Raw genomic sequence first — 25721 nt, 5'->3', positions numbered from 1 at the left:
AAAATATTTTTAAAACTTACTTGTCATTAATATCTTTTAAAATTATTTTTGTTAACAATATAAACTTTCAACTATTATTTTAATAGTTTACTATTCAAAAAAAATTCTTTCTCCATCCAAAAAACTACCTTTTTAACTGAAAAAAAAAAATTTTTCCATAATTGAAAAACTTTTATAAAGCAATCAGAAAAACAGGAAATAGTTGCCACAGAAAACAATGCATGTATTGTTGTATACAACATCACTGTTTTCTGCAATCTGCATGTACCATCTTTAGCCTACAGCTTCTAAAGTTTACAGGTTGTTGTAAGGTAGAAAACCTGAAAACATTTAAACAAAATGAATATTTACATTCCAATGTATAAAAAAAAAAAGAAAAAAAAAAGAAGAAAGTCATTTTGGTATATATCAAATTCCTCCATTACAAATGACCATTCCCCTTGTGCACAACAGTGGTTCTTTCATAACCAAATGACATCAACAAAAATGGGGGCCTTGCTTGCTTCTCTGCATTCCATGGCATATATGAAAATATCTGTGCTTTCACCATATTGTAGTGTTATGGTTACTAAGGAAAACATTCAGCTTCACAATAAGTTGCACCATCAAATATCTAGCTGATCAAGATCAATCGTGTTTGCGGAATTTCTTATCAGATCCTTCCGAACATCCACCTATTAAAAAGAAAAACAAGAAAGAAAGATTACGATAATAAAAGTTTATTGGTGATTCAACTATGGAAACTGATTCTCTTAAACTTTTACATGACTTTGTTCCTTGTGATCTGTCATCTCTCTACTGATTTAAAAGGTGGAATCCAAACAATACATGAGATATCCATATGAAATAGTAAATAAAATCTAAGAGTAGTCAATCAAGCAAATCATTCAAGCAATTTTAAGATTGGAGGTCATGGCAACAGGGCATATTAGTGACATTACCCGAGTGCCCATAAGAGATGAAAAAACAATGTTCGCTTCAGCTGCGTCCTCAACCGTTAATCGCTTCAATAGCCTGCGTTCTGGATCCATGGTTGTCTCCCATAATTGCAAAGGCATCATCTCTCCCAGCCCTGGATTTATAAACACGTAAAAGAATGTATATTACCTCAAAAAATTTCATAAAACAATTTATTCCTGCAGAAAGATTGGAACTTCATTGTTGAAACATCCAAGTCATATCAAGTTCAACAAATAGATTGCATAAGCTTCAAGAAACTGATAGTTTTTTATACCGTGCAATTCTTCAAATAATACATAATAAATTTATTCTCTTAATTCTTTTCAGTTGCTATACAAGCTTACAAACAGTTGTAATATACAAGAAGCATGAAATCAACATAACATTTCATCATACCTTTGAACCTTTGAATGGTGTATGATGCATTTGGAGGAAATGTTTTTCGAAGTTTTTTAAGGTCTGCATCATCATAGCAGTAGTTTACTTGTTTTCCCCTTACAACCTGTTTATTTCAGTAGAGAGAGTTGCAAGTTAGCTTGATTGTATCTGATAGAGACAGGGAAGGCATTACATGAAGCAAAATTCTAGGCACACCTTATACAGTGGTGGGACACCAACATATATACACCCTTCATCAAACAAAGCTCTCTGCAATAAAGAAACAATGAATCAAATTTGATAAGTTTATTTACTTTTTTGTTCTCAAATGAGATGGGTTTTATTTTTCTGAGGTGAAGTAGATTTTGCAGGCATTCCCTACATATTTACCTGATATCTAAAGAAAAATGTTAGTAGTAGAGTTCGAATGTGAGCACCATCTACATCAGCATCAGTCAAAATAATGATCTTATGATATCGGAGTGCTTCCATCTTGAAATCTTCTCCCTGAACCAACAAAAACATAAGTTTAGTTAAATTGATGTATAATGGTTGATGATTCAGGTGCAAATGAACAACCATTTTCATTCTGATTTACTAGTTTTTATTAACATTTCAATCAATGTGGAATTTATTTTGATTCATTTACTTTTCCAATTCAGTGTTGAATTCATTTAGAGATTTGACCCAGATGGTTTGCAAGCACTTTCGATTCCCTTCTTAACTTAGACATTGATATCCAAAGCAGTTGTAGCCTTGCCTAATTCTAATATACCTTTATATCCATCTTCGATTTCCTGTTTCAAAAATCTCTTCACACTTAATATCTATTGTTATTTAGTTTTATAATAATGGCCTTCCAACTATTTGAAGACTGTCTTCACAATTTATGATTTAAACTTTAAGGTGTTTGCTTTACAAGATTCTAATCACAAATAGCTAGCACTTTTTGGATAAAAGAAACAAAATGTCATAACAGGTTCAAGTTAATTATTGAAGAGCCTCCATGAAACTAACAATTTTATACCATAGTTACATGAAACACAATACGTTCCGGCACAGGAACGGGCACATGGACGCAGTACATGTTACACCTTAGTTAAAATATCTTATATGGAAAATCTACTTATGGCGTTCTGATACACAGATGAATTGTGAATTGGTACGTCACCTATTTAGTGAATTTATGTAACTGTTATACTTGAAAAGGGTCTGTTACTTTATTTTTCAGAGCATTTGTTCTTCTCTCCTTTACTTATTTTCTTTAACTCCTTCATTAACAATGAATGAATGAAACAGGAAAAGTTTTAACCTTCACTCCAAGGCCAAGACCGAGAATTAGATTTTGGATCTCTTCATTTTTGTACATTGCAGCTTCATCCCTCCTTTCAATATTCAGAATCTTACCTCTTAGAGGTAGAATGGCCTGCACCAAATACAATTTGATGGATATACACTTAAATAGCTACCAAAAATTTGAAGGAACAAAAATGTTTCTATAAATGTACCACCAATATATATATATAACAAAACAACTGCTTACACATGTCAGTAAACAAAGAATTCAAGTCAGTTTAATTTCAGCTCATATAGTTGGCCTATGCATTTTTAATGTTCCAAGTTAAAACAACTGTTGTGTTTAGGAGCATGTTACAGATATAACAAAGCCAATCACGTGCCTTCACAAAAGAGTTGATCTTTGTTATTTCAAACTTTCAAGGACTCCTAACAAAACAAGGTTAAAAAATGTTTTGCATATCAAGAAGTTATAGTTTTGAAGGCTTTCTTAAAAAAATTATATACCTGGAATCGCCTGTCACGCCCTTGCTTAGCACTTCCTCCAGCTGAATCACCTTCAACTATGAATATTTCTGCAATACATGGAAACAAGCACAGAAAATTTATCATATTCGATACATTTTGATATTAATTGGAAATAACACTGAATTTCACAACAACAATAATAACAGTAGTGGTTGATAGGCTCTTACTGACATTTTAGTATAAATTCTAAGATGAATTTTCGTTCATTTTTAAAAGGAAAAAAATTAACTATGAGGGATAAAAATGTCGGTTGATGATATTTATTGGCTAGAAGATGCTTTTACAAATTTATCTATTTTTTCTATTTGTATTCAATTGATTATGTATACATTAGTAAAAAATGTGTACATAACCAAATAAATTTTTAAGATCATTTGTAGAGATAAAAAAGCAATTACATATGGAAGCATGCATCATTGCAAAAGGTTTAGATCATGCCAAATTCTAACAGGTTTAGATCATGGAGATATTTCTTATCATTGAACTAGGTCAGAACCAAATAGAACAATCTTTCGAAATTCAAATGGATCTTTATGAAGCATAATATATTCTGCAAAATGGAAGCATGCATACCACATTCTTCAGGATTTGTGGATGAACAATCAGCAAGCTTTCCAGGAAGAGATGAAGATCTTAATACACTCTTCTGTCTCACCAATTCCCTAGCTCTTTTTGCTGCTAAAGCCGCCTAATTAATCGATAAATTCATCATAGCAAAAGTTTTCTGGTTAAAATATGTAAAACAATGATATAAAGAAATCTAAACTTTTCTTTTATATAGAGCAAAATAATCAGACTAACAAGTTTACAAAAGAGATTGTTACCTTGAAAGCATTAACAGCTTTAGAAAGTATGGAATCAAGAACATCTGGATGCAACTCCAAATACTCCGAGAGATACTCTTGCAAAGCTTGATCAACCACTTTCCGCACCTCAGGATTTCCCAATCTTGTCTTTAATAACAAAGAGAACAGTAAGAAAGAACTCAAATGAGGACAGGAAAAGCTTCAATATTCAAAAGTAACCCAAAGTCACAACTATGCAGTCCACTAAATTAATATAAAGTACCTTCGTTTGTCCTTCAAACTCTGGATTTGGGACCTTCACTGAGACAACACATGTTAGACCCTCTCTCACATGCTCACCACTTAAAGTAATGTCCTTATCCTGGTAAGACAGGTAAACACTTTGTCACATCAAACACGACAAACCATCAAAAGCACCCTTAAACAAAGCACGATGACATAGATTCTGGCACCATATACTGTAATTCATAAATACAACAGGATTCCATCAGATAAAATCACAATAAGATATGCAAGGAATCTCATATTTCAGGAGAGTGAATAAGCATAACATCAGGGGAAAGAAGTGGGTGAAAAAATACTTGAGAAATACCTTGATAACTTTTGATTTCTTTCCAAGACTATTAAGTGTTCTAGTTAAAGAAGCCTTCATACCATCGATATGGGTGCCACCATCAATAGTGCGTATACTATTTGCATATCCCAATATAGTGTCTGAATATGCATCTTCACACCTATTGAAGAAAACAAATCCAGCATATTGATAAAAAGTAATACTGAATTTAAAAAATTAAATCATGACACAATTTATGGAACATATCTAGGCAACAAAAATCGTAAGAGGTGAGAACGATCGGGGGCTTACCATTGAAAAGCTATATCAATACTGATTCCATCTGTTTCTTTGCTAAAACTCAGAACATCGTGAAGAGCTTTCTGGAACAGGTCATTAGTCAATAATCACTTCAATAGCAATGAAAACATCTAACCAAAATAGAAAAGAAAGCAACAACAGCTAAGAAAGTAAATGAAACGGTTCAAAATGGACAATAACCACACAGTACAAAATAAAGTAAACAATATAAGACCTTATCAGTGTTAAGCCATTTCACATATTCAACCAAACCTCCAGCAAAGAAATATTCATTATATTGGATCTTTTCTGGATCATCATCTTCTTTCTGAAGTGTGATAGTAAGCTGAAAAAGATCAAGCAAAAGAGATAGTAAGATGTAGAGTTGAAGAAATCTTGCAAGTTTATGAAGTGCTTCACTAAATCACTATATGTTATAATGAAAAGCGATAAAAATAAGATCTAACCACATAAAAAATATAAGTGAATGTTAAAAGAGAAACCTCAAATAAAAATTATTTAATCAATAATTTCACCTTTGGGTTGAGGAAGGCCAACTCCCTAATGCGCCCAGCTATTGTGTTGTAGTCAAACTGAATAGCAGTGGTGAATACTGCATAGAAAAGCTTGCATTAAAGTGAAGCATACACAAGACTTTTGAAGTCTTAAACTTCAGAGTTAATAGTCAAAACACAACCTACAAATGAATTAACATATAAGATTATATGAACCTTCTTTGTCAGGCCAAAATCTTATAGATGTTCCCTGACGATCTTTCTTTTCATTTGAAAGCACAAGGCATGTCAGAGTTGTTATTGGCTTTCCACGAGAATACTTTTGCTTGAATTCTAATCCATCACGCCAAACTGTTACCTCTAACACCTGTGAAAGTAGATATCAAACAAGACTGTTAGATATATCAGCTAGTAACCTCTGACTCAAAACAAAAAATATTAAAGCAATGGTATTATTTGTTCATATCTAGATCTAGGTCAAAACCCATGGACAAATAAGGATGTTCCAAAGTGAGTGCAAATGTGATTCATAAAATTATGCATCACAAATCTCCACGCAAATCTCAACAGAAGGTTGAACTGGAAATTTGGTTTTTTTCTTTTTTTTGAGGTAAAACTGCTAAAGGAAAGGAAACATACCTCAGACAAGGCATTGACAACGGATAAACCAACACCATGTAAACCTCCTGAAACAGAGTACCCACTGTTGGCCCCGCCAAATTTTCCACCAGCATGCAAGACCTGATAAGTTTATAAGACAGTATATAATTGTGTCAAATTGAAAATATGCAAAAAGATCAATTATAACATGTTAAAATGTACTGCAAAAGTAGCTGAAACTGCTAGACAGCATAAGGCCCAAATTTCAAAACCTCTGAACTTTATCTTTACGGAACTATACAGTGATAAAGTCTGTTCATAATACATATCTAGAAATGAACAAGTCTATTGCCAAAATATGCTACATAACGATCAAATTCGCATCTCATGTATGTTATACAGTAAACAAAACAGATAATCAGGATAGGGAAATAGCTTGATGTGCCAATGGCGTTAAAAAGGCAAAAGTTTGATTCCTTCCCTTGAGCAATTGGACAATATGTTTAAAATATGAGAACTGTACCAAGCAGAAATCAACTCCAATTACTCAACTAAAGTTCAAACTTCAATTGGAGTACTGGAAATCGGTTCTTTGATACAATAACATAACAAACTCAATTGGAATTTAATTGCATTGTATCAAAAGAAGCATGTAGCCTAGACCCTCTGGACATGTTCAAAGAATAGTCATATGCATTGCAAACTTAATATTCAAGCATATGGAACAATACCGTCAACACTGTCTCCAAAGCCGATTTTTTTGTAACTGGATGCAAGTCGGTAGGAATCTGCATTCCATGAGTGAAATTAGTATGTATAGTTAAAAGCTCAAAATCATCCAACAGATAGTAAATAAGTAAAAGTAGCTCAAATAACTCAAAAGTCAGATTTAACTTTTCAGAATGGAATTACTTATTACAGTAGAAGCTTCAAGAGCTAAAAGCATTGAAAAAGATGTACTGCAAATTTTAGTAATTCCATAAGCACAATATCATTGCATAGTTCTTGATTAATATAGAAAGCAAAATCAGTATACTATGTACAACTAAGATTTATGAGTCCAAATTATACATCTAAAAGGACAACTGGACAAGTTTCAAACTTCAAATTAACAATGCCTACTGTCATGGTTGAAGAGCCTTGTGAGCACATAAGCTTAAGATATACTGTCATACAGAGCTATGAGAAAAATTAGAAACAAAGCGTACCCCACGACCATCGTCAGTTATGCTTACAGAACCATCCGATTGTAAAACAACATCAATCTTGGAAGCAAATCCAGCTTGTGCCTCGTCAACAGCATTATCCAAAATTTCATAAACCTAAGATGCACTCTGGTTCAGTCAGATAAAATACACCACAAGACTATCAAAACTGCTGCAAATATGAAAGTGCAAAGACGATACCAAATGGTGCAACCCACGTGGGCCAGTGCTTCCAATATACATTCCAGGTCTTTTCCTAACAGGATCCAAGCCTTCAAGTACCTATGAAAGTTACAACTATATTAAGCCTGTGCCACTTCCAAAGCATATTTGGTGAAGCAACCCACAATAAGTGACAAGAAATACAGGCACTCAATTTCCTTTTCAACACAATAACACATATCACTTCCAATATGCAGTTAACTAGTTTCATTAAATTGCATTATTAGTCCAGATATGAACTAACTAAAAAAAAATACCTGAATTTGATCAGAACCATAAGCTTTTGAACTTTCACTCCTCTGAGAAGTTTCAGCTGCTGAGAGTGACGACATATACGCCCTTGGTGTGACACCATTTTGCACCAAACGGAAACTAGGCAACTTTCCCAGCTGCAAACTCACCCTATTAAAACCACAAAATCTCTCATTACTTAATGTTACAGTGTTAAGACGCAAAACAAACCAACCCCTCATGGTTTAAATATTCAGCAAAACAAAGCAGAAGAAAAGGGCATTTAGAAAGCGTTTGTTGGGTTGTTGGCACTAAAAAATCTTCCCTTTTTTTCCCAAAAATAAAAAACTCCGATTATTTTACCATTAGCAACAAATTGGGGTACCAAGTTTATTGATATGCAAAAACATGTAAAGAAACAGAAAAAGGGGTACCTGGGTTTGAAGAGTGAAGAGGGAGAGGTGGAAAGAGAGAAAGATGAAGAGAGAGTAGCAGAAGAATGGGGAAGTGGATGGAAGTGGAAGAAGGAGTGAGAAGAAGTTGCGGAGAATAAGCGAGAGGAAGCCATGAAGAAGCGAAGAGTACGAGGAGGAGGAGGAGGAGGTGGGCGTAGAACAAAGAGAAGAAGCGCCATCACTCACAGTCACAGTGACTCTGTTGCGTTCTGTGCGTCATAGAAATCAAAATGTAAACATAAACAATTTTTGGAGTTTGGACCAAGGATGTTGTTTTTCCCTCCTCTCACTCTTTCTATCTTCAATCTTTATTTATTATTTTTTTTCCCTCTATAAAGCTTATAAAATATAAACCCTACATTTTATTTTAGCGCATGTCACCTGTTTGATGTTTTTCCCTCCACAAAACATGAGCACCATTTTTTCCCTTCAATTTGAAGGTGCTTTTACTCTACTAATTTTTGTTTATTACTATTATGATTAGCCTAATTCAAATTTTTTTCTATTTAATAAAATAAAGTGAAAATAAGGTTGCTTTTTACTCCTTATCTTAATTAAGGTACTTATATAGTTATATTAGGAGCTCCATACTCAAAAATCTAATTTTATAATTTCATTTAATGTCAATGAAAATAAGTGTTATTTTACTCAACATTTATATTCATTAACTTTTGAAAATTTTAACCGAATACTATTCTTATTTCCACTTATTAAGAACAATTTCCATTTTAATCACACCCTTTATTTAAACTCCTAGAACAATTTTCAACAATCAACAAGCAACAATACCACTCCCTTAGAAGAGTTTAGTGAGCAGTTAGTTTGATAATGTGACAATAATAAGCAAAACTTCAATCAAATTTTTGGACCTTAACCATTTCATTTTTGGAGTCCAAATGACACTCAGAAGCAATATGAATTAACTTTGAGGAAGGCAAGAAGCCATGTTCAGATACTTCCATACATCAAGTTGAACCATACATTCTAAATTTCCTTTCTAATAACAGTATACAAAGAAATATACAAGGTAATGGTTTCCCTGAAAAACACAATGCAAGGTCCCTTCTTTACACACTACCCCCCGAGACAGCCAAAAAGCTTAAATAGAGGAAATACGGAAAAGGTAAAAAAAAAATGATAAATCAACAACTCTATTCAGCACAGGGGGTAAGAATTCAAATAGATAACCCCTTTAGTCTCGTCATTCTTGCACAGGATCATGATCACAGCGAAATCGATTTGGTTAGAAGTTACGTGCACTCCTGAAACATAATTTGAAAAGTGTTGTGAATTAATTGCAAAAATGAAGCAACACTAGCAGAAAGGCAATGTCCAAAATGACCTAGGGCATGTTCTGATAAAAGCAACATCCCAAATCCAGTACTTCATAAATCAAAGCTTCAATAAACTGAAAATTATGCTTTTAAGTGTCAACCTCTCTATTATCACCTTACCAAAAAACTAGACACACAGACCCTCTGTTTCCAGTATCAAACTGTCTCAGTTATAATCTATTGTACTGTTATACATTTGTAACCAGAGGAGGCTGCTACCATTCATAAGAAATTCAACAAGTTGTCAGAAATCCTTAGAGTACTACAGGTTTCTTGTAATTTCATAATAATTTAAACAGATTAATTGATCATCAACGACGAGTGGTAATCATCTCTGTTCTTGTAACTCAACAAAGCTTATCCTATCCGTTCATAGTTATAACAATGGTAAGCAAAAAGCCTTAAATTTCTGGGAATAACCACAAGAATAAGAAAACACTATCATATCAGAGATAGAAAACTGACCTGGCAGAAATTGAATGCAAACTATGTACCGAGCCCCTAGGAGCACTAGATCGCCGCGTCCTTTGATCATTTTCCTTGCTAACCCGCATAGCAGCCACCTCCTTTTCCATGGAAGCTACTTCCCGACGCATTTTTTTGGCCTCGACTTCCATAGCTTTGTTCAATGTATCAACCTTTTTCGCCAACATCTTACAACAGTGAAACAACAAAATGAATTAGGAGATAAAAATGTTGAATCAGTAATCTTATTTAAGAAAGCAGATATGAGACCTCAATTGCATCATCCTTGTCTTTGAGAGACTGATCTTTCTCATGACAAGCTTTCCTGAGAGATACAACCTCCTTTTGCAGCATGTCATACAGCATTCCAGAAACATAATCTTCATGTTCTGCCTTTGTTTTTTCAATCTGAATGCCATTTGCACTCCGTTCCTGCGTAGCAATTGTCTCATTTGTGATGGTCTGATCACTGATGTTGGTTGGCATGTTATCTACCTCATTTGTATCTGTAGTTCGCCTTTCTCTCTCCAGAGATCTACTGCCACCATCAAACGATCTAGAAGAATGTTTTGTATGCTTTACTAACAGACTAGCACTATTTGATCTTAGAGACCCTAACTTTGGACTCAAGTTTTTCCTGGATAGATGTCCATTAGAGGAGGATAACATGGGGCTCTCACCACCACCAAAAGACTGACGTCGCGAATGCCCACTCACAATATTTCTTCCATCTAATATAATTTTAGAATTACCATTAGATGCTTTAATCCTTTCTTCCAAAACTTTGAAGCGCAATTGATATTTATCCTGTGAATCAATTAATGTGTTAAGAAGAGACTAATAAAGAGAAATAAAGAGTTTGGAGTAAGTAATTAGTAGAACCTATATAACCTTCATTTGTGCTTCTGCTTTTGCAGCACGCTCAGCTACAGCCAATTTGTCACGTAGTTGTTGCATTTCACCCTAAAACGTAATGGAAAGTAACAAAGTTTAGTAAAAAGAATAACCTATATGAATAGTGAGTGCACAGCCAACGCAGGTCAGAAGGTAAGGGGATATATAGAATAAAGAATATATCCTGGTACTTGCACTTGAGTTAATATGAAAACCCCAAATTGCCATACCTACTATGTTTGATCACAAATAATATTTCTCTTACCCTCTTTAGTCTTTATAGCAATAGCAGTTCGTGATAATATGACCTTGGCATCACATATGCATATGATATAACCACAATGATGGCTAAGAGTAGTGTCATATGGTAATAGTAAAACTAATACATTTCTTGCACATACAATTGTTTTGCAAACATCAGTCAACTTGAGAATTTTATCAAAAAACACCCACATAAGTAAAGGACAAAGCAATAGCAAATTTCAGAAGAATTTACACTTTACATGCCTGAAAAAATCTTCTTTCTTCTAGCCACTGCTTTACAGGCATCACTTTGTCATTAGCATCTTTCCACTCATTTGCTACTACAGTGGCAACCCTGTTTGCGGTAACTTTAGCACGAGCTACTTCCCGCTCCAATACTTTCCTTTCCTCCTATGTCAATATAAAAGGTTAGAACTTATATGCAGATTAGAGCTTCCGCATAGAACTTATATTCAGCAGAGAATGAGTATCTGAAGAGTGTCAATAATTACATTCATCTCTAGCATTTTTCGCTGGTAATCACGGACAGCATTAGCAGCAGCCCCACCGGCCAACACAGCCTCTTCAAGCTCACGAACAGTTTGTGTTAGCTTTTCAACTTCAGCAACCTTTTGCCTATGCATTTTGTCCAGTATTTTGTTCTCCTCCTGACATAAGAACATGAAATAGTAAAATACTTCATTAAACATTGCATGCCAATGTTAAGTACCCACGTGAAGAAAACAAGAAGAATGAGGGAAAAAAGGCAGTTAAGTTAGTTAGAAAAGAGAGTGGTAAATAGCTCCTTTGCCTTTTATTTACAGTTTAAGAATGAAAGAAAAGAGAGTTGAAGATGAAAATAGAGTAGGATCAGCTGATGTAACAAATAGGACAGCTGGAAAAATTAGTGGGGAGGGGTGAGTGAGGGATGAATTCTGTTATAGGAGAGAGGATTGAGAATGTATATAAGAGGCGTGAAGGGAATCACTAGAGGAAGGAAAGATTTAGGGTGGGAAGGACCTTAGGAGTGTGGTAGCATCTCCAAGGCTACCTTATTCTCTACCTTTCAGTATTTGGTTCTGCAATTAATTCATCAATCCAGCGCCTCTGTTTCTTATCCACTCTATCTTCTACTTTCTCTTCTATAATTCTCTTCTTACATCTCCTGTTCTTACTCTGTTGCTACTGCCTAGACTTACAGCCACTCATTGACGAACATAAACATAAATGAAAAAGCATGAAGAACCTGGCATATTTCAATCTGCTTCATTAGCTCTTGGTTTTTATTTTGCAAATCATCAACCAGAGATGCTTTTGCCAAAGCAATCTGAACAGTTCTCTCAGCTTCAAGAAGTGCAGCCTCCTTTGATTTGGTTAGCCGGTCCAGTGCTCTGTTGTCATCCTGCAACTTTGCCACCTACAAAACAATAGAAGTGCATGTAAGTAACTTGATTCTGATTATGGAGCAAGATATCCAATAAGATAATGAATAACAGAATAAACTATCACCCAATCCAATTCAATGAAAATAATAAATTTCCGAGTAACCCAACAAAATGTACCTCGGTCCTAGCAAGTTTGAGCTCTGCCTCCAGAGGTGCGATAATGGCTTCAATAGGAGGCATTTCATCATCTTTTTGAGCAGCATGAACCCTTCTAAGTGTTGCTTCTGCAGCAAATTGTGCAGCCAATGCACCCTTTTTCTCATCATTGATTTTTTTTATTTCAAGGTTCTGTCAAACAGAATACATCAATAGTGACTAGAAATAATGGCAATTGAGAAGTGGAATAACATTAACAAGGCAGCAACTACTGTAAATAATGGTAATACCTTACTTTCCAGAAGAGCTTCAGTTGCTTTTAGCTTTTCATCCACTTTGTTCAGCTCATCAGTTAGCTGAAATAATTAAATATAAAGGATGACATACATATATCACATCGCAGAAACTTACCCCACAATTATACTTGGAGTTGGATAATCTAATAAAATGGATATTTCCAATAATGCATTCTTTTGCTTTGCAAAGATAATAAGGAAAACAGAATGTGTAGTAGTTGACTGTTTCCATGAAATACTAAATCATGAAAATCACATCAGGGTGCCTAGGTTCCTTGTAGTAAAATTCAGAACTACAAAAAATTATAACATATACCAATACATTGGACCTTGTAATTTCTTTTGCACAGGTATCTTGATGAGACTAATTCACTATTCCAGTATCAATTGAAATGAAAAAAACATATGTTCTGGATACAGATTAAATTAATGATTCTTAATGTAATCTATTTTTGTACAGCTGCATGTATCTCTATGAATCTTAGCAATTTAAAAGAATAAAAGAAATGCTTTGCTCATCATCCTCCACTTGCATCAAATACAATCCTCAAAATTACAAAGAATACTACAATTGCATGCGATTTGGAGAATTTACTAGCATGAAAATGGGGAGAAGGAGAAGAAGAAGGTACCTCTTCGACGGCCTTTTCTCTAAGACGCTCTGAATTCCTCAAGGACTTGATTTCCGCGAGAGACTCCCCCAACTCTCTATCTTTCTCTGCAAATGACACAACAAACAAATCAGTAAGACGACCATTTTCCCAAATTCAATTTTAAAAAACCAATATAAAATATTACTAAAACTTTGATAAATTTATTCAAACCAGATTGAAAATTTAAAATGAGACCATTGCCATGAATAAAGTAATCCATACATAATCCAAAACAAAAAAAAGGGGGAAAATACTATTCATGATTTCTGACTTCGTAATTATCATGATATTCGTCATTTTGCTAACCTTTTTTTCTCCCTTCAAAATGAACTATAATCGTGTAATAATTTCTATGTCGGGTGCATAAAAAACTCTATAATTTGAGAGATGCAAAGGGAAAGGAAAAAACATATATCAGAAGGAAAAAAAATGATTCTGTCAAGTTGAAATGTTGAAACATGAAATTCAACCGGCATTAGCATCGAATTGTGCATGAACCAAATACTGGAGAGTAAGAAGAAGAAGGAGGCAAAATGACCTCGAAGCTCATTGTCGAGGCGAGTGAGCTCGACGCGAACTGGATCGGAACCGTGGAGGAGCGTTAGGAGGTCATCGACTTCGGAAGGAGGGCGGAGGGCGGCGGCGGCGGCGGATGAAAGCTTCTTGGTTCGAATATGAGTAGTGCTGGCCATCACACGCAGCTCACAGATCTCTAGCGTCAATGGCAATGGCAATGGCAGCACCACCACTCCACTCTAATCCAATCCCTAACCTAATCACTTGAATTTCGAAAACAACAACCCTAACCACAATTTCAATTTCAGAAAAATCTCTGCGTGTGAGAGAGAGAGAAAGAGAAAGAGTGTGTCAGAAAGAGAATAACTGCGTTGGTGTTACTTGTTATCAGTTATTATAACAGTTTTCCAAGCACAGAAACAGAAGGAAGCAGAGTTAATGATACTTAACTCATTAAGCTTAACAGTTAACAAGGATTTATTAGTAATTTTCTTTTGTTTTCTATTTCTTTCCTTTTAGATACTGTATTTCATGATGGTGACTGCCAAAGCGAATATGCAGATTAATGAAGAAAGGTTATCTTATTTTCATTCTCTATTATTTGTTAATTAAATTATATTTTTATTTTTAAAATTGAAAAAAAAAAATTCTTTTAATTTCGGATCTTATCAATTTGTTATGAAATTATTTATTCAAATTAATCATTATTTTAAAATAAAATAAGTATATTCCACTCATAAAAGTGTTATTGTAATTAGAATAAATTGAATTTATGTTCTTATAAAATATGGACCAACTCATAACTACTTGTACTACACTCCATTGATGTAGGATGGTTTATCTTGTTTATTGGGTTAGATTTTCCCAACTAAAATTGCATTGATCCCTCGCCTATTTGAAGAATTGCATTTTTCTGTTTTGACCCTTCGTCAGTTTGAAGATTACATTTTCTTTTTTTGCTATATATGAAAAACCACAGTTTTTTTAATATTATAGAGGTTTTAACTTTTACATGATGACCTTTTATTTATGGAGGAGAAAAAGCACTTATTTATCGTTCAAAAATTTATTTAGGTGATAAAATTTTAAACGTACCAATATTCTGTCATTATAATTTTATTTAATTCCACCATTAATTATTTTTGTTGGACTCCATTAAAATTTAGTTGATGTGTTAAATGTCACGGCTATACGTACACGGTATAACACATGGCAGATTCAACACGTGTAATATGCAACATAACTTTATAATATAATATTTTTCATACATGTAATACATCATGTAAACTTACTTACTATATACATCACTTAATTGAACAATGGAATATAAGTCTATGGACTATGGCAAGAATAACGAAAATAAAATTTGATATAAAATTTAAAATAAAATATCTGTACAGAGTCAAATTCCAAAATAGACCATAGTTCCTTGTTTATATCCATAATAAATGTTATGATAAAAACGTAATTAGGAAGCAAAATAAGGGCAAAAGAGGAAGAGAGAAAGCGAGTCACAAGCGCACATGAAATGTGGGAAGCGTGACGTACACGTGTCAATGTCAGGACAAATTTTGAATCCAATTCTTCTCAACCCATATATAGTGCGTCTCTGTTGGTCCCCTTCTTTTTTTTTTTCAGATGCTTTTTTTTCCCTCTCATTATAACTCTTTTTTAAAATGATTTTGAGTTTTTGACATTAGATATTTAAGTAGTGGAAAATATCTTCTATTAACTTTTTTTTTTCCGGATACTTATTCCTTAATTTGATTTTATTAATAAAGAAATAACTGAGAAAAACTGGTTTTATTATTTTAATTAACTATAAAAATAAATAAATTCATATCACAAATCTTATATTAAAAGCTAACAAGTTAGTTGTCGACGAACTATAATTCAAATAGTATAATCTTTCCGTAGTCACTTAAAAATCGTGATTACGAGAAATGCATAGATGATTCAGCCATAGAAGTGTAGAGCCCACACGTGATGGGGAAATCTGATTCTGATTTCAGAGTGAAATCCAAACTTTGTCTCACATTCGTATGATTCGCTTCCGACGCATGTAACGTTTACGAGAAATGAAAATTACGATTCGAACTCACTCGTGTACATAGAAAAAGACTCGTTAACCCCTTATACTCTATTATTTATTGCCCTCTGCTATGCTATCTAAAAATTTGGTGTCCAATTATTAAAGAAGGTTAAATAATTAATATTTAATTTAAAAATATAAATTTTAATTAATTTTAAATATTTAAAAAATTTATTATAAAATATCAACTAAATAACAATAGATATAAAAAATAAACACTGTAGAAGTGGTCTTTTTATTTATATTTATGCACTTTTGTGCATTTGTGTGTGTATATATATATATTATTATATTTTATATAATAGCTCAAATTTAGAATTTATGATTTAGAATTTAGAGTTTACTAGTTTAGGATTTAAAATGTAAATTTTAGAATTTAAAAAATGATGCCTACTTTTTTCGAGCACATTAGCATTTGATATATATATATATATATTTTGGGATTTCTGGTGGAAATTTCATGGGCTTGCCCATCACAAGATTCCAAATGTTTTGGAGTATTATATAAGCGAAAAAAAAAACATTGGCTACTTGCCTACTTCTAAAGATGTATTTAACGATATTTTTAAAATTTGGTTTAAAGAATTACAACAACTATATATAATATAATGTTATATGAATAGACCAAATTATTTCACCTTTGAATTATTTAGTGGATAATGCACCAAGTTGAACTCAATACATTATAAACAACAATAAAAAACAAAACATGAATGCTTGCGTATTACTCTAGTCTACTTGATAATCAAGTATTATAGTTTAACTAAATGTTAAGATATGTATTTTTCATTTATACAAAATTGTAGTATTTTCTATTAAATTTTCATGGGTGTTATATATTTTGTGGATACTTAAAACTCACCACTCATATTGGTTACCAGAATCTAACTAATTGAAGGATGGAATTGAATGATTTGACTCAATTCTCTTTTAACAAACCTAACCATGTTAGAGAATCTGGAATACCTTATGGCTTGTTGCTTTACATTGCTTGATTTAGAATGAACAAATATATGCTAAGATTCTATATTCTAAATCTAACACACACACTTTGCAGAAATATCAAGGTTCTATTTCTATAATACTTTTTCAGTGACCACTCAGAGAGAAGTATTCGTGTGAAAATAATAGTTGAAAACCATCAAATAATTTGACCTGGTTGACTAAACTATCATCTTCACAAGTAATCACCTGTATTTTGAAGTTGCTAGACATTTTGTAGCACCAACAATTATATAGGCATGGATATTTATTATTTACATCAAACAAAGATGAAGTCCAAATTTATGGTAAATGGAAAATTGTCATTATAACAAGGGTAGTAGATAAACTACACATATCAGATATATGTCACTACAAATTGAGTTACTATTTAGGAAAAATTCTTTCTAGTAAAACAATAATTTAGACATACAAATATGTATATATACAAATACACCACCACTGCACACAGGTCCATAGAGGATTATATGTGCATATGTTCAAACCACAAACAATTAAAAATGAAAAATAAATAAAGGAGAGAGGGGCATCCCCTCAAATAAGCTTAAATTTCTGAAGATACAATGAGAAGCTGTACCCTAAAATACACAATACTACTCTACATTTCCCCCTTCAGATTCTATCTATCAAACACCTATTAATCAAATTATTGAGACTATTTTCAAAGCCACATGAAAACCATTAAAGGGAAAGGGTTCTACCACACCATCACTATGTGGAGAGATAGAGAGAGAGAGAGAGAGAGAGAGATTATAGGTGGAGAGAAGAAAAATCACATTATCTAAAGTACAACACCACAAGTAGAGATTCTAGAGATTCTCCTTTGTGAAGAGACACCAACTTCATGAAATGCAGGTGAGCTTATGATTATAGGATCGGTCTTTTTGAATGAGTCGGTCTTTGAAATACTTCATTCCCTTGGTCGGGCAAGCCACAAAGAACTTAGAGCTCGCAGCCGCGAGAAATAATCACTAATCGCAAGGAGAGCTCTAGCTGATTGCCTAGTTGTCAAAATTCGAAGCATTTGTTGTAATGTTTGTTGCCGCAGATTATCAGCCTAGTTAACATGAAAAAAGAAGTTACAAGTCTATGGCATGTTTAACACTTTGGATCAGTTTTTCCTTTTAGTTTTCATGCAGGCCTATTACTTACTTCTAGAGAGGGTGAGAGCTTTAGCCGAATGATACGGTTTACTGAGTGATCTAAAATCATGAGTTTAATTCTCGGAAACAGCCTTTTCACTTTGGTGGTAAAGCTACAGACATCTAACCTCAGGCACTAGGCGACCCATTATTAACCTATAGGCTCGCGTTTGAAACACCTTTGACCGATGCAATGAACTCGCGTTTTCTATCATCTCTATATATATAGTCTATTTTATTTTGAAGTATTTCTATTAGAAGGTTGCGAAGTGAGATACCGCGTGCATACTGCAAAATGACTTGCCTCAACATGCACATGCATACAAGCTGGAAATAGTCTTTCTTTCACTAAAAATGGAAATTGAGAATACACTCAATACAGGCATGAAGATTCTATGTTCACCTATTTTTTAGTTCTAGCCTCGTGACTTTGGAAATTTGGAAGTAGAAAAATGGAAAGTGGACAGGAAAACAGGTGGATAGTTGAAGTTACCTGGCGAAGAAACCCTTCAAGAGTACCGAGCTTTCCCATGGCCATAGCCATTTGCCCCATATAGTTTGCTACGTTTCCTGAAGAGCCTGATGGGTTGGGTGCACCATTCGCCAATGTCTCAGCAAGTGATTGTTGCAATGCATCCATTCCCTGAGACAATGCATCTTCGGCCTGCTGCGATGATTGCTGCAAGTTGTAGATGCCCATCAATTGTTGCTCGGTTAATGGCTCCAGTTGATTTACAAGAAGCTGCAGTATTGTCAATCCAGTTTAAGGTTAGCCAGCATAAAGTTTAAAATATGTCACCAAGTTGTCATTTCTAGAACAGAGAAGTTCCTTACAGATCTTGAATTTAACTACCAATGACTTTAAAGAACATAGTTTCTATCTATTTTTAATTGTTTTTCTTTCACTTCATATTTTATATCCTGCAGGGTAAGGAAGGTTATAGGTGTGGAACCATACATTGTTAAAGTAGTTTCAGAAAGCATAATAGATAGATGGTAACAACAGAGTTGTAACAATTGCCACATTTCCGATAATGTCCAAAATGGCCTTTTAAACATGTTCTGTTTGTTAATCTTCCATTAGATTTGTGGAAAGATTTTTTCCAATAGAGAGTAATAATTACAACAGAGCATAGAAGGTTTACTATACCTCTTTCTGTCCATAATCTAAAATGAAGAAAAATAAGTGCAAGAAATTTCTCATACAACCATCCAAGTTTAAACATCAAACGTTAGCTTGTTCATTGGGGAAAAAACTTTTATGTATACATTAAGAATTAAGATGATATTAGCTGGACATGTACGAGTATTCAAGAAATCATAATTCATAATAATGTATTACCACACGTATACTTCAAGCGTTGATCTCTTTTTTTTATGGGTAAGGAAACTTCAGCATATTATAAACCAGGTAAAATGAAAAATCATTAAACAACAGTTTATCGCAATATGAGAAATCCTCACTTTAAGAAGCTCGGATGAGCGAAAGCCTCCGATCCACATGAAACACCTCTCAGCTGGAGTCTTCCACATCCCTGAAAGAATGTGGAAAACATCGGCTTTTGCAGCAATACCTTTGAGCCTGAAGATGTCATCAAATTGCGTCATGAAATTGTCGACAATAGTACGAAGTTCAATATCTCCAGCATGAGAATTTATTGCAGCCCTTAGCTCATTGGTTTGCCTATTATGCTCTTCCAACCATCGTGCATACTCTACGTCAAAAGCCATAGCACCTACAGACCAAGAAGATTAACAAATATGACTTATGGTTTGAAACACATAATAAAAGCTTCCGAAAATATACGAAGAAAACATATGCATTGCACAAATTTAACAAAGCTCTGCTTCTAACTATGCTTAGTACAATTTAGGCATAAGAAAATTTAGTCTCAAATAGAGTGCTTTTGCCAAAACCGCACAAAGCAATTGTTACCGTGCCTCAATTGCTTGATACAATATCAACAAGGCCTTCTCCCAGTAAAAGCTTTACATACAAGCTAATTTGAGGACATTAAATTCTTAAATGAATGTGAAGCCATACATTAGCAATTAGAGTAAAACAGAACATTGTCAGAAAATTACTACAAGTTTTAACTATACAATTTCAAAAAGTAGTTTAAATACCATTTCCACTCATTGAATGGGTCTGATCTCCTGAGCTTGAAATAAATATTCCCTGCAAAAGATTAACGACCAAATTGTATTACGTAATGTTGTAATTTCATCATCAGATCAATGATAGTTGGCAAAGGGGAGGGGGCACAAGTATCAAATTTTGAAAAGGAGACGGTAAATAAAGCAAACAACCAAACCTGCTGGCGGGCTCGCTGCAGCTCCTGCTCAAGTTGGGTCAGTTTCAGCCTACTGCTCTCTAATTGTTGCACATATGCCTAATGAATGGAAAGAAGAATTAGAAAAACAAAAAAAAGTGGAATGTAACAAGGTCAAATATGACAAATTTAACAGGTCTAAAAATAATAGGACAATGATGCTATAAGCAACTAGCCATTATATTAATGAGGTTTTAATAGAAGGAACCATTTTATAAGGTCATAAGATAAATACAAAAAGAACCTACCTTTTTCCTCAACCGGCTTTTTCTGGCAGCCTCACGATTTTGAGCAAGCCGCCGTAACGTCTGAATGAATACACAATAACTCAATCACTACATAGCAACAAAACCATGTATTCCTTAAAAAAGCAAAACCTTATGTAAGAGATGAAAACTCACATACAGACACAGTTGTCTTCATGTGAAGTTGATAGTTGAGAACTGTTAGATGATAATTTAGTCAAACTTGTTAAATCATCTAGTAGTTCTCAACTATCAACTTCACATGAAGACAACTATATATGAGTCTCCACCTATGTAAGAAAGTTACTGTTAGAACCTTTTGATCTGCTTTATCTTTTGATCTTTCACTGGATTCACCCCTTTCAGGCTGCAAAGAAACACCAGAACCATATTTCACAGTAAGAAAAAGAATGCTTCCATGTCTTTGATATGTTGAACAGAGTAAAAATTATTCTTAAATGTCACATCATAACTGACAAGGCATTCAATTAGTTAAACTCCAGATGCAGAAAAACTGTGTCATGTAAGCAAAAGAATTACCATTTGATTTTTATCTTCTGTATCATCTGTTGAAGTATCTGTCCTAGGGCTTGCATCTGCCATGTTGGACTCTCCCCAGTTCTCACGATGACCAGCAGATGTCGAAGCCAGATTTGGTTGCGAATCCTTTTGTAATGACAACGCTTGAGAGCCGGCAATTGCCGCAGATATGTTTATATCCGAGTTTGCAATTGACTGCATCTTATATGTAAGATAAGAATGTCAATTGCAGCAAATCACAATGCTTTTGGATTGATATTTATTCTTGGAAACTCATAACTGCGTAAAAATAAGAAATTACCTTACTTAAAGCACCAAATTGAACATCAGCACCTAGAGCTTGGCTATTTGATTTCAGTTGAAGTTGATTAAACAATGGATCTGAAAGATTAAAGAAAGGGGGGGACAAAAACAAAAAAGGGTAATAGAAGTTTGATTAGGCACCAACAGCCAACAAAAGAGTTCGCAATTCTATCATTATGTTCTCCCCCAAAAACTTTTTTGCTTTCATTTCTAGTAATTTCATTCCAACAACAATCCTACATCATTGCTTTCAATGTCATACTTGAGAAAACACATATTTCTTTAGGATAAATGAAGACATATAGATTTTATTATGAATTAGTAAAGTAGAAATCAATGAATGCCTATGTTAATTATAACAATATTGGAATTTGAGACAACCATAGGAGAAAATATATTCATTTGGTTTCTAATATAAATTGTATATTGTTAGGCATAGATGGTAGCAAAAATCACTAAGAACCATACCAACATCTTACAAAACAATTGAAAGTAATATTGCTCATAACAATCTAGTTAGTGCAGAAGCCTAACAAACAAGCATTAAGCACTGACAACAAAGGCTGCATAAGAGAACAAGCACCTTGGCATGTCATACAAATGTGATTCGACAGGATATGATTCCTGTCTCAAAAACACAACATTGGCATGCATAACAATATAAGCAATGGAAGTAAGAGTTTCAAGTTACTCAAAACACAAGCAACATACTTCTGCTAAGATTAATGGCATCCTCAACGCGAAATCCTAGAGATTGTTCAAGGTTTCCAAATTCAGAAATTCGAGAAGGAAGAACATTAGTTGCATCAATGCCCCTGCAAAACCAAAATCATCACAACGTGACAACAAGCTAGTTAATGCATATCCAATTATCTACACAAGGTCCAGAAAGCCAAGAAACAAATTATGGCATCCATGTTTCCATCTCTCAAGAAGAAAAGTCAAAATTGAACACAACAAGGTCTAAAATCAAATTCAAGAGAATATTTAAAAACCAAAAAGCATAACAATAATTTAAGCAAAGCTGAAGCCAGCACCACATGTGCACACACACAAGGGAGAGTGCATAGTTTCAAGAATTGAAATAAATTGTTATATTCTGTTTCAGTAAGGATCAGCTATATAATATTTTAAGGAAGTGAAAGGGTGTATTTGTCACCACTAAGGAATCCCCAGCAAAATACAAAGTAAAATCAAATATACAAAGAAACTTATTATCATCTTCATTCTCCAAGCTTTCCTCTGCACCGTTGCACATAAGGCCTAATTTCGACATCTCAGTTCTCCCAGAACATAACCAATTTCTTCTACTCATTCAAGAGTTATACCAGAATAGCATAATTGCCACCATCAAACCACAAAATTGAACCTTTTGACACCAAAACCAATTACCAGAGCAATCAATCAATAGTGAAATTATCATTAAGCAGAAAACAAAAGAGACAGGAAGGCCTGAAAGATTTACATGGAACTAGAAGAAGAAGGCATAGGAGGTGGAGGAGCGTAACTTGGCATCCCGTTGACAACGTTGTTACTGTCCCCAGTGCTGCTAACGTTAACTGTTCTAGCTCTACTACCCATCAATAACCATGCTCAGCTCAAAGACCATCTTATCTCCGCACAAAACCGCAATCCAAGGATGCCCCTCAACTATTTCACAAAGCTCACAACTTTAGTCAAATCCCACAAAAAAAAAAGCTTTAAACTCAGCTAAAAATTCTTCAACAAGAAAATTCTTAAACATGCTTCTCTGATCAAGCTAAAATTCCAACAACAATCAAAACAGAACAGGTCAACAAAATTGTTGAATAACATGAGCAACAAAGTAAGACTTCTGAAGGGGAAAAATAGTAAAATAAAAAAAATTTTGCATCATCTCCGTACAATCCACTTGAAAGTTGAAACAAGGACAAAACTTTGAAAACAAAAGAGATAAAAAAATTAAAATTTGAAAATTAAAATTGAAGGCCCACCTCCTAAAAACTAAGCTAAACAACACAAGCTTGAAAAAGAGAAGCTCCCCATGCTTGGTATTGAAAAGGGTAAGAACAAAAAAGCGATCTTTGCACGAACTCAGTGGGTGGAAATTGAAACTCAAAAAGAAGAGGAAAAAAATTTTTGAACTTTACACATACCCAGAAGAAGAAAAAAAAACGATGGAATAATAATAAGCTCTCTCTCTCTGTCTCTCTCTCTCTCTGTGCAGAGTGCAAACCCTAACCAGTGGCAAGTTGACGATAAATACCGAGGACTTTTTGACTTTTTTGGATTGAATGAATGGAAATGGCACCTTTAATATTTTTATTATTTTATTGTTAAACTATTAATGATGTTACACAGTACAATTTCGTGTTTAACCCTGCAAATAAAAACAAAAACAAAAACAAATCATGATTCTTTCAATTTTAATTTTATTATTTTATTGCTTTTACCCACATATTCAAAGAGGAGAATCATGTCAGCAAGTTGATCTTTTCTTTTCGGTAGCAATTATTATTTATGATTATTATCATTGTTATTCATTCATTCATTCATAATATTAAATATTAAAATTATTATTTTATGATGATAGCAGGGGGGTGGAAAAGAGAGAAAGAGAGAAAGGTATGGTGTGTGTGTGGAAGAAGCGTGACGTTGAGACCATTCCAATTTGTTGCATACGTCGTTTTCGTCTGAAACTCTAAAGCTCCATTTTTACACACTAAGCTTTGCCTTTTTTTAAATTCTTCAAATTTCTGTTAACTTTACCGCTTTTTTTTTTTTCTCCTTTTCTTCTCTCATGTTTTCGAAAATGCAGAGATTCAGGTGCAGTCGACTTCACCTGAAGCCTGAGAGCCGTTAAATAATTTGACTAAATTTTTATCTAACAGCTCTTAAGTACCAACTTTATGTGAAGTCAATTTTACCTGAATTTTTACCTTTCGAAAAACCTCCCTAAACATTTCACAAATTAATTCTTAAATAAAAATATTATATAGATTTAATTATTTTGTTGTTCTTATAATTTTATTAGGGTTATTATAGTTTAAAAATTTAAATTAATTTTTTATATTACATACAAAATTTTAATTAGATCATTTTTAATTATTTCTTTTTGGTTAAAAACAATTATGTTTATGTTCAGTTATATATGAATGATGTAGGATAAATTATGAAATATTTTAAAAGCAACTTGTTTTAAAATTAGTGTATTTTATTCTGAAAATAAAAACGTTATAATTTTTTATCTAATATAAAAATTTAATTATAAAATTTTAAATTGTAAAGAAATAATTAAAAAATTAATAAAATTATAAAAATTAACAGAATAATTAAATTTATTATTTTCAGACCAAAAATTAATAATTAAATTAATTATTATATAATTTTATATAAATATATATATTATTTATTTTTTAATATATATTTTATATAAATAATTAATTTAATAGTTAATATTTTATGTCACACAGTATGGTTGTTTTTAGATAGGGGTATAGGTGGTATAATTTTTTAAAATAGGTGAATGGAGTATAATACACGTATATAAGATACTTTTACCTTTCGCAATCTTTAAATAAAAAGACTTATTTAGGTAAAGATATCTATTAACTATTTAACTGTGCAAAATAAAATATATTTTTATATATGAATTAGTTAAGAATAATAGAAACTGAAATTCTTGCCGCTCTTTTCAACTGATGTGGGAGAAACTATTTGTTAGCTCAAACAAATGGAGGTGCTTACTTTGAATCCAAAGTTAATATCTCCAAATAAGGGTGAAAATTTCGTCAATTGGAAGCTAACATTTATTAAAGGGCAATTTACCCAAATAAATAAACTAGGAGAAATGTTTACCCAAATACACAAAACTGAATCATCATACGTGTATGTGCAAAAACTATTTCTATGTAATCCGTGGCAACTAACCACGGTTTTTGAGTTGTACATAAACCGTGGGAGGTTCCAGCGGTTTATGGGGAAATTTGGTTGTGCATAAACCGTGGGAGGTTCCAGCGGTTTATGAAGTGGGCATGCAAGGCATAAAACGTGGTAAGCTACCACGGTTTATGAAGCAGATGCAATGGTCATAA

At 33.4% G+C, this 25721-nt stretch overlaps 3 protein-coding genes across 6 annotated transcripts; all 3 read right to left on the bottom strand.

Moving 5' to 3' along the window:
- Nucleotides 1-309: 309 nt before the first annotated feature.
- On the bottom strand, nucleotides 310-8453 carry LOC107645558 (DNA gyrase subunit B, chloroplastic/mitochondrial). Its single transcript, XM_016349618.3, has 21 exons — nucleotides 8029-8453; nucleotides 7621-7765; nucleotides 7343-7423; nucleotides 7145-7258; nucleotides 6668-6724; nucleotides 5976-6077; nucleotides 5553-5703; nucleotides 5358-5434; nucleotides 5057-5167; nucleotides 4834-4904; nucleotides 4561-4702; nucleotides 4231-4329; nucleotides 3987-4115; nucleotides 3736-3850; nucleotides 3142-3209; nucleotides 2651-2764; nucleotides 1729-1845; nucleotides 1555-1608; nucleotides 1357-1462; nucleotides 942-1072; nucleotides 310-674 (listed from the first exon to the last, which is right to left on the bottom strand). The coding sequence occupies exons 1-21, from the start codon at nucleotides 8226-8228 to the stop codon at nucleotides 606-608; spliced, it is 2253 nt and encodes a 750-aa protein (XP_016205104.1). The 5' UTR covers nucleotides 8229-8453; the 3' UTR covers nucleotides 310-605.
- Nucleotides 8454-8931: 478 nt separating this feature from the next.
- Nucleotides 8932-14487, bottom strand: LOC107645557 (microtubule-associated protein 70-1). Its single transcript, XM_016349617.2, has 11 exons — nucleotides 14014-14487; nucleotides 13455-13540; nucleotides 12817-12882; nucleotides 12548-12718; nucleotides 12232-12402; nucleotides 11498-11653; nucleotides 11250-11396; nucleotides 10740-10811; nucleotides 10119-10655; nucleotides 9849-10036; nucleotides 8932-9311 (listed from the first exon to the last, which is right to left on the bottom strand). Exons 1-11 carry the CDS (start codon nucleotides 14165-14167, stop codon nucleotides 9293-9295), a joined length of 1767 nt encoding a protein of 588 aa, XP_016205103.1. The 5' UTR covers nucleotides 14168-14487; the 3' UTR covers nucleotides 8932-9292.
- Nucleotides 14488-17454: 2967 nt separating this feature from the next.
- LOC107645556 (transcription factor TGA2.3) lies at nucleotides 17455-24061 on the bottom strand. 4 transcript variants are annotated; one of them, XM_088490113.1, is made up of 12 exons: nucleotides 23784-24061; nucleotides 23114-23298; nucleotides 22360-22463; nucleotides 21647-21726; nucleotides 21346-21540; nucleotides 21122-21172; nucleotides 20809-20868; nucleotides 20543-20620; nucleotides 20355-20406; nucleotides 19692-19963; nucleotides 18721-18969; nucleotides 17455-18142 (listed from the first exon to the last, which is right to left on the bottom strand). In XM_088490113.1, the coding sequence occupies exons 2-12, from the start codon at nucleotides 23227-23229 to the stop codon at nucleotides 17996-17998; spliced, it is 1404 nt and encodes a 467-aa protein (XP_088346239.1). In that variant the 5' UTR covers nucleotides 23230-23298; nucleotides 23784-24061; the 3' UTR covers nucleotides 17455-17995. The 4 variants fall into 4 exon arrangements, with proteins under 4 accessions (XP_088346239.1, XP_020959473.1, XP_088346238.1 ...); XM_021103814.2 differs by having other exon boundaries at nucleotides 23622-24040; XM_088490112.1 differs by having other exon boundaries at nucleotides 21346-21546; nucleotides 23784-23915.
- Nucleotides 24062-25721: the final 1660 nt, after the last annotated feature.

Source organism: Arachis ipaensis, chromosome B6 (assembly GCF_059453495.1).
Source record: "Arachis ipaensis isolate K30076 ecotype BB chromosome B6, ASM5945349v1, whole genome shotgun sequence".
Classification (NCBI taxonomy): domain Eukaryota; kingdom Viridiplantae; phylum Streptophyta; class Magnoliopsida; order Fabales; family Fabaceae; genus Arachis; species Arachis ipaensis.
The sequence above is the reverse complement of the archived record's forward strand: the minus strand, read 5'-3'. Positions and strand labels throughout refer to the sequence as shown.